Raw genomic sequence first — 13,050 nt, forward strand, 5'->3', positions numbered from 1 at the left:
AAGAACAACTATTACAGGCTCTCGTTCTTCCCTCGCACCATCAAGGAGTGGAATGAACTTGAGCCCAGTGTGGCGGAGGCGAAGTCCATCTCCCAGTTCAAAGCTGAGCTGGGACGGGCTTCGCTGCATTGAGCTGCTTCCCGGTCCTTGTACATATGTAAATACGTGTAACACTAGCACCACTGATTTCACTTGTCCTGTCCTTGCACTTGTCCATGTCCACCCCTACCTTACCCTTTGTTTGCACTTTGCACACAGTATTAATGCGCAGCTGCTAGTAATCTTCTCTTTAGAAGGCTAAGCAGTATCAAAGATGATGATGAACTACTAGTATGCTAAAAATTAAAAAGAGCAGTCATGAATACACATTTCAGTTTTATCAACCCAGGATCGAGCTGTTGAAAAACGTGTATAATGAAACGTTTGTCATCACATACACCTCTGAGTGGATAGTTATAAGTTAGCCTCCTTCGCAGACTTGTTGGAGCGGGAAACCTTTTCTCCGTGGCAAAAACTCCCTTAGCGGCAAAATCGTCCCTCCGCGGCATAACTCGCGTCGCTCACCTAAAAAATAATGCCGCCGCCCAACAAGTCTGCGAAGGAGGCTAGTTAGTGGCTGAATTCAGATCAGATCAGATTGAGAAGTGCACATATATGTAGTCAAGAACTAAATGAAATGAACATCATGCCAATTACCAGTCTGAAAATCCATCACAAGTCTCTTGCGATCATGGAAATTACTGGTATATACCCCCTGTTCAGGCGATCTCATGTCTGTTGATTAACGCGCCCCCCTCCCACCAACTTACTTGTTACATCTATCTAGCAAATAACAACGAATCGCATGGGTATCCCGTACCTTTTCCGGTTTTCTGGATCAGATATTTCCTCGGCGTACTCGGCAAACAGTTTCCTGAACTCCTCGCTTTTGAAAGCTTTCTCAAACCGCTGGAGTTCATCCTGGGTCATGTTCAGGTCTTCCAACTTCTGTCGACCCGACGCCATCTTGGTTTCTGTTGTTATGGCAACTACAGGGATAGTTCAGTAACATTAAGAGATTTTGGGTGCCGTTTTTCATTTTTAAAAAATCACGATAAAATTCTTATGATAATAATAATAGAAAATGATAAAGTTTCAGATTTTCTGTTTTAGTGACGTTTTGTGGTATTTCTAAAAAAAAATCAACAGCACACATTGGTATTAACGGTTCACCCCCTGAAGCCTGACCAGTCATCGTCTAATTGCAATTTTACTATGTTACGCTAGAGGGGCGTTTACAGCCAAAGAATATCGAATGAATTGGTCTTGTATGGATGTTTGACTGCGTCAGACACGCATCGACTAACAAGAAAATGAAAGCTACCCATAATGATTAGAATGATTCATTTCAACATTGACATTTTAGGTCATTCATCCAGCTAGGGAACGTTTCGAGTTGGTTGTATTTCACAGCCATGGCCAATCTTAGTGGTCACCCCAAGGACATTCTTCGTTATCTCTAGAGCTACCAGGGATATTGTGAATATTTTGAAAAATGTGAATAAAAAATGCGGCTACTAAACAGCCACCCTGTGTACCAAACGGCTTAATTTCTGTCCTTTTGGTGTCCTCATGCGCTCATGATTTCTAGGGTTAACGCCCCGCCTCGATTATTCTAATAACCGATCACCTTTTTTTTATTATTCATCACTTATGATGTTACGGCATGATAACCGATGGGAAGTGGTCGATGTCGCCCAGCTATATGATATTTTGTACTACTTACTAAAATCTCGTTTCGGAATTAATTATATTAGAAAGTACATGTAGTATATATGCAGGGTTGGAGTAACTGATGGAGTATCTTCTGATTTTGGAGGAAAATGGAAAAAGCTTCCAATCCGCAGCGAGCAGCAGTCATTGGTTTCTTTTACCATGTATAAAAAAATTATACCTGCATGCTTTTACTCAAGTTGTTGCCATATGGCTAGTTGATTACTCCAAGCAGAAGTTTAGACTTCGGCTTATTTTTTGGCGTGTTTTAGACGTACGCGTTTTATCGCGCTTTCATTTTTGAATTGGATTTTTTACACCACCCAGACTGTACAAAAGATTATCAAAATGCCTAAAACACACTAAAAAGAAGCCGAATCCAAAAAGGAGAGTAGCTAGTTAATCGCGTGACGTAAATTTTCATTCTTTTGTCAGATGCTTGAGCTTTCTGCCTTGGGGCATATCAAATGATGTCAAACTGTGACCCCCTGCCCCCCCCCCCCACCATGAAAAATTAACATAAGTCGGCACCGGTAAGACGGGTCAGACCATGGTCAGACAAGTATCTATATTGATAGCAGACACCTTTTTTTAACTAAGCAAATCATTTCCACAAAAATTATGTTAAAAAACAAGGGAAATCGTAGATTTCAAACCTCCGGGTTTTTTTCTATTGGTTTAGGTTAGTTGTTTGTGTGTAGTATGAACATGGAGGTAGAAAAAAGAGATGTGCGTAATATGTTTGTATGCCGGTTTGATGGCTACTGACGGTACGTTGGTTCGGTATGGACTGTTGATTAACGCAGTGTTCGAAATACTTTTTTGAGCAAAGTAGCACAGTGTGCTACCTAGGGCAAAAACTAGGTAGCGCAGCAGAATTTTAGGTAGCGCCACCCCCCCCCCATTTGTCAAATTCTATGCACGTGTCGCAATACTATATTTCTTCCAATCATAGAGGTATAATACCTCCATGCTCTAATAAAGTTACTATTTTTGAGGTTTCAACTCTGAAGTAGGAGCTCTGGGTCGAAGCCAAATTACGGGTGCGTGATTTATTCTGGTTTTCTACTGAGAAAAATCGGGACAGTATTTGCGCAGCGCCGGGCAGCCGGCCATGTACGCGAAATGGTACGCCCAGTATAGCAGCGATCTATTCATGTTTTATGTTTACAATTGTGCAAATTTTTTTTACAGAAATTTGATCACATATGCTTAAAAATATTGTTATACTGATGTTAAAAAATATTTTAAGACACTGAATCGCTGGCTGTGATGTGCAGCAGTGTACGTACGCCGCGTAGCGTGCCAGACATTGGCCGTGCAAGCCTATAGAATGCCCCACTCGCGACATAAATTTCTGAGGCTTATCGTGCGCATCGTGCGTATCCACAATTATTCCCATCGTAAACATAGTCACTGGGATCTGAAATGCATACATACAGGATAATTTCCCTTCTTCAGCGGGAGTTTTGTTTATGTTTTGATCGTACACGTCAAACTGCCACGCTGGTCTACGCTGCGCGCTGGTCTCGGCTGCACTTCCGGGTTCCATAAATCGACACCATAAATCGACAAAGAAACAAATATTTCCCCCCAAATTTATATTAATTGTGCACTTTTTCACTAGATGTGGCTATGCAGTCCTGGAAAACAGCGTTTAGTGCATATTTTCAAACAGAAAAATCGCGTCCCCGCGCCCTTCATGTTGCCGCCCGGCGATCTCAGCTGAAGCGAACAACCAATCAGAGACGCGTAACGCGGATACGTCATGCAAGATTTGCATACCGCCCGCCCACCGCTTCTGCTGTTCTGCTGGCTGCTAGCTACGCTCCGTACTTGAAATAAATTGACGTGTATCGCCGTATTTCTGGAAATAAATGCCGCGACACGAAGATCTAGCGCTGACTCGGCTTGCACCCAGCGTTCAGCGTCACCCGCGCCATTATCCCCGCCGTCATCCCGCGCCGTCATTGCTGCGCCGTCACCCAACGTTTTTATCGGAACCAGACACCCCTCTGTCTGACCCCTTTTAAATGGTAAGACCCAAAACTGAAACCTCCCCATTCCTTAACAACATGGTAAATTCCATTTTCAGCATAACGGGGGTGTCCGGAGCACTTAAAAACCTTTTATTTCCACGCCCATAAACACATATGCAATTAAACAAAAACGTTCTGCATCATCTACAGCCCAACAGCAATACGTATACCGAACCACAGACAAATCCGTCCAGCCGATCGCGAGAAACAGCTGCTGACAGAAATGTTTCGAACAATAGTAAAACCTCCTCGCGGAAGGATATCTCCTTCCCCGGAGGTAATTAACATAAGTCGGCACTGGTAAGACGGGTCAGACCATGGACCGACAAGTATCTATAGTGATAGCAGACACCTTTTTTAACTAAGCAAATCATTTCCACAAAAATTACGCAAAGATTTTACCCTTTTCGATACACTACATTCTTGCAGCAAACATGAGTGGCTACATCCCAGTCGTGGATTTCTCGGCTTACAGCCTTGACAACAAGCGTAAGAACGTAAACGACGCTGACCTGGAAGCGCTGACAGATGAACTCATGCAGGCTTTCACTACTGTGGGCTTCGTGTATTTGAAGAACACAGGTATCCCGACATCAGAGGTAAGACCAAATAGCTCGGAATAAATAATATTTTCGATGTGCTATTTGTCATGTCCGGTTGGCGCCGAAATGTCCGTCCAGGGGCCGAAATGTCCTGATACCAGTCAGATGAACTTCATGGTAGCAGGACACAGTTTCCGGCCTATGGGAATTTCTATAGTGAAGAACCCCAAAGTGACCTACTTGGACGCGGTAAAAAAACATATATATAGTAGGGTGCAAAAGTTAGGTACAGAACTTGAATATGTTTGAGTTCAAGGTATAATGTACAAGTACAGTACAACATATGTGAAAATGGGCTAAAGATTGTCGGCTAGTTCACTCGTGACGTAATCTTTTAAAAGCGCTATGGGAAAGCGCAAAGCGCACAGCACTAGGCTGTGACAGTAACAAGGCGCAAATCTACGCTATATAAACCGAACAAAGATCAAATTTCAACTTTTGCAGTCTCAAACATGACGTATTCCTCTTTCTTGTGCCACAGTACCCGCGTCGCTGTCGTAAACACAAGAATCTCTGCGCCTGTCTCAAGCATATGCTGACCTTAGTACTTTGTGCTCGTATTACTTTTAAGTGCCCATTAAGTCTGTGTACTGCAACCTTTTATCACTAATCGAACTGCCATTTGTATTTCCAACTAAAGTTGACTCCCAGCCCTCTTCACAGGTGAACAACGTCTTTGATGTCTACGATAAATTCTGTTTTCAACCGGAAGCGGTGAAGGAGAAATACTCCCGTCCGGTGGACAGGACAGCAGAGCGACATGGCTGGATGGCTCTGGAGAGAGAAATGTGAATAAAATCAATATTATTATTAAATTATAATTAATCTAACCGCACTTCTGTTCTAACCGACAAACAACCTTCCTGGTGTAGACAAACGTCTATTTTCAAACGGGCGTGTGCTAGCCTCGGTTTGTCAACTCAAGTGGCACGTCTTTGAAGCCCTACTGACGTTCGAACGGTAAACGCCCACTTTGATCCCTTGGCACGGGTACTGTGACTTGTCACTTTCATAGTATGAATTGGGGCAGTCGTGCGTAGCCTTGTTCGCAGACTTGTGATGCGGTGGCGTTTTTTCTTTTCGGGGAGCGACGCGAGTTATGCCGCGGAGAGATTTTTCAGCCGGGTTAGCAAAACTCCCTTCCGCTAAGTTCTGGCCATGGTAATGCTCTCGGCAAAACTCTCTCCGCGGTATATCTCGCGTCGCTCCTCCGCCGGCGTACAACTTCTGCGAAGGAGGATCATGCATATGTCACACAAAATCGAGAGTGTGACGAAAAAGGTCACAGACCGTAAATGGTTGATTTTGCCATAGCGTCACTGAAAATCGCCACAGGATGCCAAAACTTGAGAAAGACAAATAAACTTCAAGCTTTTCTCTACCACCCCCCACCCCCACCCCCCATCGTTTTTGCAGGTTGTCTTTGGTAGGACGGGACACGCCTGCCCCCGGTGACCTAAAGGAATGCTTCAACATACACCCACCCCTTACTGAAGGGCAGGTGCGTCCTTTTCTTTTAATCGCTAGAGGCACTAGGTGGATGATAGATGACCACGGCTCTAAAAAATAAATCACGTGCATACCAGGCTATTGTTAATTGCTGAACTTGGTGCAAAATCAAAATCTTCTATGACAAGCTGGTCCTAGTTGCCTGTCTTTTTCAGACCTGGCCGGAGGAAATCCCAGAGTTTGAGCCGGTGATGATGGACTTCTATCACAAGTGCCACGTGATCGCCATGCGCCTGTTGGAGCTCATAGCCAGGGGACTGGGAGTCGAGGTATATCTGTTTGTTGTTTCTAACCAGATTACTTGGTATTATCCACTCGTATCAAATAATGTGGTGGGTTCTTTAACTCACACACCGAGATGATAGTCCCTCCTTGTCACATTGGTCCTTTTATTCACTATCTCGGTCACTTTCTAACTATCATCATTGAACTCACAGGTACTCCTGACATGCCTGAGGCGATAGGAGAATCATACATTGACGCATAGCGGTGTAGTGAAGTTCTCAGCTCTTTTGTTGTAAGAAAATGTGATATTGTAGGATGTTGCCGCACTAAGTACATGATATGTTTTCATGTAGGATGTAGACGGTTTCCTGGGAAAGTTCAAGTACGTCGGAAAGGGTCGTAACGGCACCAACCTTCGAACCCTCCGGTACCCTCCGGTCCCGGACGTCATCAAGAAGGACCAGGTCAGGTGTGGTGAACACACTGACTTCGGCTGCCTGACTCTGCTGTTCCAGGACAACCATGGCTTGGAGGTAAATTTGCCGGGGACAGTTAACTCAAAGTCTACTGTAATGTGTTTATTCTATTTATTTACACATCAAGGAGCTTCTTGCATATAGTCAGTGAATGCTGATTGATCGGATGCCAGACGGTACAGTACGTTTAAATTTCTCGCACACTGATTGCTCGTTGACGATAAAAGCCTAAGATAGAAGAAGATAACTTCAAAAGAAAATGTCAAAATGTATACTTTTGTTTCAGCCCTAATATCATATCGATGGTCACTGAGAGAATAGTAAGGTCGTACAATGTGTCCAATTTTGTGTCAGAAGACGTTACTTAAGCTCTTTTGTTTATACCGCTCCCAGGTGGTGAACGCTGACGGGGAGTACGTCCCAGCCTCGCCCATCCCGGGTACTGTCGTGGTGAACATCGCGGACACCTTACAGAGGTGGTCAGCCGACAAGCTCAAGTCGACGGTAAGAAACGTTTTTTTTTAATTCAAGTGCATGACAAATACAGACATGGTGGTGGCGCAACTCAAGTCACATTAGCACCGCCACTGTACAATTAAATACAAGACATATATAAGAAAACATAAAACTAAGGTGTCAAATTTAGTTAAAATAAGGTAGGCGTACATCACGTACGTACATCAAAGTAAGGTAGACGTACATGTGGCGATGATAACTAATAAATACTACATAAAAACGTTTGATTCCGTACTTGCTTTCTGAAAGTAATATGCTTTTGAGCGAAATAAAGAAACGTCTCTTACAGACACAATAATAATGGAAATTTTATGTGAACATTACATACGCACGTTCCCAACGACATGTATCACCCTTCTAACATGAGCGGCGTGTTCCGTAAAATGTGATACGGTGTATGAAACCAGGTATTCACCCCTACTTGTCACCTGACATTATAAGTGTCGTGTTGCCCCACAGAGGCACCGTGTGGTGATGCCTGAGAGCCCGGAGGAGAGGCAGCGCGTGCGCCGGTCCATCGCCTACTTCTTCCACTGCGACAGTGACGTGGAGCTGAACTGTCTGGACGGGTCGGACAAGTACGAGCCGCTCTTGGCACGAGAATACCTCAACCAGCAAGTCGGGGCCACCTACCTGTCCGGGTAGATGGGCTGCTCATCTCAACCCCACCTGCCCGTTCAGTTGGTAGAAGTGATCAATTTAACGACCAGCTCCCATCGATAACGACTGCTTTAATGTAAACAGCAGATAGAAAGCAGTTTTATAATAAATTTAGTGGTGTATTGCGTTTGTGGGCTTAAGGATCAAACTTCCAGATATCGGTCCTAGGTGTCCTAAAGCTGTTATGTCAGGACGTCCACATTGGTGAGGGTATGGTGTATTTCATGAACTTTTTGTTTGTGTGCATCATTTGCAGCTATCATTTCTAATAGACACAATCCAACAAAACACATCCTACACCTTCCTAGTCCAAATTTCAAGTTACATTTAATGTCTTCCATATCTGTTTCATGCAAATCACAAGAAAGGACTGTCACAATACAGCAACCCAGCATCAATGCAATATAATTCTTCACTATTGGACAGACTTGAAATCAACTTAATGCTACTGTTCATGAATGTAACATCCATAGAAAAAGTTTGGTAGACTTCACACTAAAATACTTACTGTATACATTAGTAAACATTGTTTAGCAAGCACTTTGTATATCTTGGATCTGATGGCCACACCACACTATAGTGTTTGCCTGCTGGTTGGTTAAACCTGTAATGGTCAGATCTTCAAATTTGCAATGTGTTTGCATGTGACTGTGATCATAATTCCAAATTCAAATGTTTCTGACAATTTCCCGGTTTAACCATCCAGCGTGGTGGACAATGCTTCTGTCATAGACCTGTGAGTGCAAACACTATAGGTATCAGAGTTGGAGTCTCTACAGGAGGCATCCAAGAATCAACCATTCATTGCTGTGTGGCAATATGAACAACAGTAGCTTCTGGACATAGCCCAACACTGTCTTGTGTATGTCTTACAGAAGCTACTGTTGTTCATATCTAAAGCATCAGTTGAAAATTGGGATTGTGAATGCTACTTGTGTTTAACTTAAGACAAACTTTTCATGTAGTCAGGCCATTAGTCCAAGGTAAGAGGTATTGAGTGTTGTATTCATACCAGAGGTAAGGTATGTGATCCTGTGAGACATACAGAAAAAGATGGCTTCATATTTACACTGTTGGTCTGAGCCATGGTATATAGAGTAGACAGAAGCTTGTAAGTGTATGAGGAATGACAACAGTTTTGCATTGTCAAAGAATAATGGAAATAGCTTGTTAAAGATAATTTGGAAAGTCTGTATGCAGGGGAAGCTGAGAGGATTTTAACAAGCTTCTTGGCTGACACAACCTTATTAGAATAAACAGGAGCTTCACTCACTTCATCTTACTGTACACTGCCTATCAACATCTGACAACATTTGGTGCAATGCAGTTCTTTGATTGACCACTATAATGTACAAATCCTGCTGACACTTTTATTTGATAAAGATAATCTTAAACGTGGAGCAAGCTTTCATCCAGCAATCTAAAAGTACATGAATAAAGTACATGTATGCCCCATGCACCTGACTGAAAAGTGCTAACAAAGTTCCATGACAATATCAAGCTTGACACAACTCAGCCATTTTTTCTAGACACTTAAGCATGATAAATGCAATTTCAATATATTCATAACAATGAAATTTAACTTCTTTATGAGTCAATTCTTTTGCCTTTACCTTAATTAAGTAAATGTTTTATTTTTCTGTGGGTTTTGTAAACATCTGGGCTCTACTGTTGACTGGCTACAAGAGCCCCCGAGCACAAAACAGGTCTGGAAACATGGGGATATTAGGATGACAATTGAAGCACTTCCAGCAAATAAAACACAAAGTTGTGTTCCATATCAATTACATCCACAATGCACAGGTAACATTACCTACTCTTGGTTACTATGGAAAAATTCACTACAGTCTTTCTGGTTGGTATTGCCCAAGACCTGTTTCCCCATATCAACACTGGTGTAAGGACTAATGTGCTGCGCAGAGTGGTTTACCCTGTCCATGGTGACAAGCTGACGGCTGTGACTGGCAGGTGGATCTGTAGGCCCCTTGGTGTGTCCTTAATATTTCCCCACAGTGCCTGAAGAAAGGCTAACGGATCTGGATCAAACCAGATTCTAGGAGCTTTTGAATCTTGGTCCTGATTGCTGGGTTTTGCAAATGACTGTGAAATAAATTTTTATGATGAGTACATGAATAATACATCAGCAATAGTAGCATCCCAGTTGTAGTTTCCTGCAACTGGGATTGCTCTAGCTTCCCATATTTCCTGGCCATGCACAAATATGATAAGCATATATTTTTATCCCTGTTCACAAAGAACCAAACAAACATGCAAGTTAAGCTACCTACACCGGGACAAAAATATCCTTGAATTAAATAATAACATAATTTCCCATTTAACAAAGCAATCACACCAAATGTGAGAAAGTCCCAGTAAGACACAACTACACATCAGCAGTGGGCTGATGTGAACACGAAAGCTTCATGGTGGCAGATGAGATGGGGGTAGGGGGTAACCTTTATTTATCTACAGTTTGAATATATTTGTGAACCCATGAAGAGTTAACTTACTCATTTAGAGCCCCAGGCTCATTCTGCATTTGATCTAGGATCACTCTCATTGCTGGATCACTCAAGATCTGTTGGATCTCGGGATCTGCCATGGCACGTTTCCTGATCTCCTCTGGATCCTGGCTCAGCGTCTTGAGACATTTCTGGTAGCCTTCATTTGCCTCCTGTAGGCAGAGAAAGGAAGATTTCCAGTCTTATACCTGGAGGATTCTCCATGTTTCCAAGAATGAAATTAGGGTCCGGCAAGAAGAAATCGTGTTGGGAGCTGGACGATAGGGCGCAATTTTTTTAGGAAACCAGTGGAACTTTATCAAATTGATTTGCTGTTTACGCTCATGTGAGACTCCCGCCTACCCCACAATCCCTCTTACCTTCAATCCTTCTTCTTCCATAGAAATATGATCTCTGTCAAGAAATTTTCTCTGTTTTCCTTATGAAACCAGACGGCTTTTTAAGTTACAAAACATTTTGTTACTTGGCTGAAATTGCAACAAGCTCATTAACCAAATTAGCAATGTGAAAATCAAACCTACCGGGTTATTTGGGTCAATATCTAGTGCCTTAGAGTAGACGTCCTGTGCTCGACCCCACTGCTTCATGGCTTGTAAGATAGCCCCTTTCCTGAGGTATCCCTTTACTGGTAAACACACAAATTCAGAGAATGATGGAGAAGCAGATCACAGAATCAATGTCACTAGAAAATATATAGGGAAATGTAACAAAACTGGTCTTGTCACAAGTAAATCACAGACACAATAATGTTAAAAAACTACATGAAAACTCTACTCTAGCGACCCCATGAAAATTACATCACACATCAACACAACAAATGGCTGAAAGTAAAGTGAAAAGGCCTTTTTACTTACGGAATTTTGGATCCAGCCGTACACACTCATCGCAGTCCTAAGAAAAAATTGAGTTACTTAAATTGCATCAATATTAGTCAGTGACATGTGCTGAGAATTAAAGCAAAACTACCTACATCAGTCTATCTTATAGAGGCAGTTATGTGCTGACCACAGGCAACACATAATGCAGAGCAAAACAAATTGGTGTGTGAAAGAAGCAGTGCCCATCTCCGTCTGGAATGTTACAGTCGAAGTGGCAATACCTTAATACCAAGCTGCCACTCCGCCAGTTTTGTGTAGCAGAACGCTCGGTTACTGAACAACTTGGGATCCTGGGGGTTTCTCTTGATGGCCTCTGAGTAATGCTTCAAGGCATTAGGGTAGTCACCTAGCATGCAGCAAAGGGAGAAGGGAAAAAAGCTTGATCTCACAGCAGCTCACACAACAACAAAGTTAAGTCCATAGAGAGGAACACTCTACCTTCAAGCCCAGCTCCCAAGCAGCCAGTTTGGTGTAACAGGCTGCCCGGTTACTGTACAGTTTGGCATCGCCAGGATTTCTCCTGATCGCCTCCGAGTAGTGCTTGACGGCATTAGGGAAGTCGCCTAACGAACAGGGAAACCAACCTTCAGTTACAGTACACAGATTATGCTCATGCCTCTTTCTCATACACTTTTTGGTGGGGCTATGCCAATATAGCTTGTTGCAGGTTTGAGGAAAGTTAATTTGAAAGTTACATAGAAGTGTTCATAAACATGGTGCCTTATCATTACTACTGTTTAAAGGCTGTTATGGTTAAGAAACTTTCTGTTGTAGACTTGTCTGAAGTATGTGAAAGGGGCTTTGCTGCACACACCCTGTACACAGTGAGGTGTAGCCTGTCTAGGCTAACAAGGTTTACCAGAAAAATGACTCAGTATGTGGTACTTTCACTGAAACTGAAAGAACATTTGCAGGGAGGGATTCACTGTCTATAAAGGTATGAAAGGTACTAAATATGACTGTAAAAAAACTGGCAATAGATGTTAAACAACAGCCATAAAATCACAAAGACCAGCATTGACAAGACCATGTTTATTGTTATATGCTGCTGCAGTTTCAACTGTGCAGTAATGGTAAATGGCTGTCAATTTCATGCAAATGTGAGTCACTAAGGTTATGTGCCTGTATTTTCCCTGTGGTTTCTTTTATTTTGGTACAATGTCTATCTGTCCTTCTGCCTGTTGAAGCAGCCTGCTGGTACCAAATTTACAAATATATTAAGTTATTCAGTTGGGAGGAGGCAAAACACAGTTATACAGGGGCCGTGCAGCTGTCTTTCCTACACACCCGTGTGTTTCAGGAGAGGCACGGAAAACTCCCATACATTAACATGCATGGAATGTCGATAAAAACATGTATGGAATGTCAAGTCTAATGACATTAGAAATTAGTGAAAACTGACAACATGGTTTCTGACACTATTATAATAAATATAAACAAAATTGACAAAAAGAACATCAACAATCATCATAGCATCTAAAGGTAGGCTATTGTCACACTGTATGACAATACATCAATGCAATTCAATGTGACTTGATCCACTATCAAGGCATTATTTATCTGATTTCTCTCATTACATGAATGTTTGTCATAATAAAATACTTACCATTACAAACAAACATTTATACTGGACTATGTCCTTTTCAATAGCGAGACACACATATTCATCTCTCAGAGATGTTAGCAACATCAATATACTGTACTTGTTTCTTTCACACCCTCCAGTCATAATCCCATAATTTAGATGACCTTGAGAGTTACTACACTAAGTGTAATAAGAAATCAGACTTCCTCAGTGCTATAAGGGATGGGGAAAAAGCCTATTGGCCATCAGATGTTTCTGCACCTTTCTGGAAGAGATCGTTGCCCAG

At 42.3% G+C, this 13,050-nt stretch overlaps 3 protein-coding genes across 6 annotated transcripts in view; 1 reads left to right on the forward strand and 2 right to left on the reverse strand.

Moving 5' to 3' along the window:
* Positions 1-1,028, reverse strand: part of LOC109470242 (protein kintoun-like) — a 7,649-nt gene extending 6,621 nt beyond the window's left edge. Inside the window, exon 1 of one of the 2 annotated variants that reach the window (XM_019769101.1) lies at positions 860-1,028. In XM_019769101.1, the coding sequence (XP_019624660.1) occupies positions 860-1,005 (146 nt within the window). In that variant the 5' untranslated portion in view covers positions 1,006-1,028. The remainder of the gene's footprint in view (positions 1-859) is intronic. The other variant, XM_019769100.1, reaches the window with a different exon arrangement.
* A 3,072-nt stretch (positions 1,029-4,100) lies between these two features.
* Positions 4,101-9,236, forward strand: LOC109470263 (UPF0676 protein C1494.01-like). Of its 2 annotated transcripts, none has more exons than XM_019769135.1 (7): positions 4,101-4,390; positions 5,045-5,181; positions 5,810-5,894; positions 6,058-6,171; positions 6,481-6,660; positions 6,997-7,107; positions 7,579-9,236. In XM_019769135.1, exons 1-7 carry the CDS (start codon positions 4,226-4,228, stop codon positions 7,762-7,764), a joined length of 978 nt encoding a protein of 325 aa, XP_019624694.1. In that variant the 5' UTR covers positions 4,101-4,225; the 3' UTR covers positions 7,765-9,236. The 2 variants fall into 2 exon arrangements, with proteins under 2 accessions (XP_019624694.1, XP_019624695.1); XM_019769136.1 differs by having other exon boundaries at positions 5,057-5,181; positions 7,579-7,764.
* The window catches only part of LOC109470249 (stress-induced-phosphoprotein 1-like), an 11,320-nt gene continuing 6,360 nt past the window's right edge, over positions 8,091-13,050 (reverse strand). Inside the window, exons 10-14 of one of the 2 annotated variants that reach the window (XM_019769111.1) lie at positions 11,401-11,525; positions 11,156-11,192; positions 10,823-10,926; positions 10,290-10,453; positions 8,091-9,879 (exon numbers count right to left, since the gene is read on the reverse strand). In XM_019769111.1, the coding sequence (XP_019624670.1) occupies positions 9,807-9,879; positions 10,290-10,453; positions 10,823-10,926; positions 11,156-11,192; positions 11,401-11,525 (503 nt within the window). In that variant the 3' untranslated portion in view covers positions 8,091-9,806. Of the gene's footprint in view, positions 9,880-10,289; positions 10,454-10,822; positions 10,927-11,155; positions 11,193-11,400; positions 11,526-11,617; positions 11,743-13,050 lie in introns of both variants that reach the window. The other variant, XM_019769112.1, reaches the window with a different exon arrangement.

The sequence above is a fragment of the Branchiostoma belcheri genome, unplaced genomic scaffold (genome assembly GCF_001625305.1).
Source record: "Branchiostoma belcheri isolate BF01 breed outbred unplaced genomic scaffold, Haploidv18h27 scaffold22, whole genome shotgun sequence".
Lineage (NCBI taxonomy): Eukaryota > Metazoa > Chordata > Leptocardii > Amphioxiformes > Branchiostomatidae > Branchiostoma > Branchiostoma belcheri.

Coding starts and splice junctions, on each gene's coding strand:
- LOC109470263 (XM_019769135.1), top strand. CDS start 4,226: ATGAGTGGCTACATCCCAGTCGTGGATTTCTCGGCTTACAGCCTTGAC. Junction 4,391..5,044: donor CAGGTATCCCGACATCAGAG/GTAAGACCAAAT, acceptor GTTGACTCCCAG/CCCTCTTCACAGGTGAACAA. Junction 6,661..6,996: donor AGGACAACCATGGCTTGGAG/GTAAATTTGCCG, acceptor TACCGCTCCCAG/GTGGTGAACGCTGACGGGGA.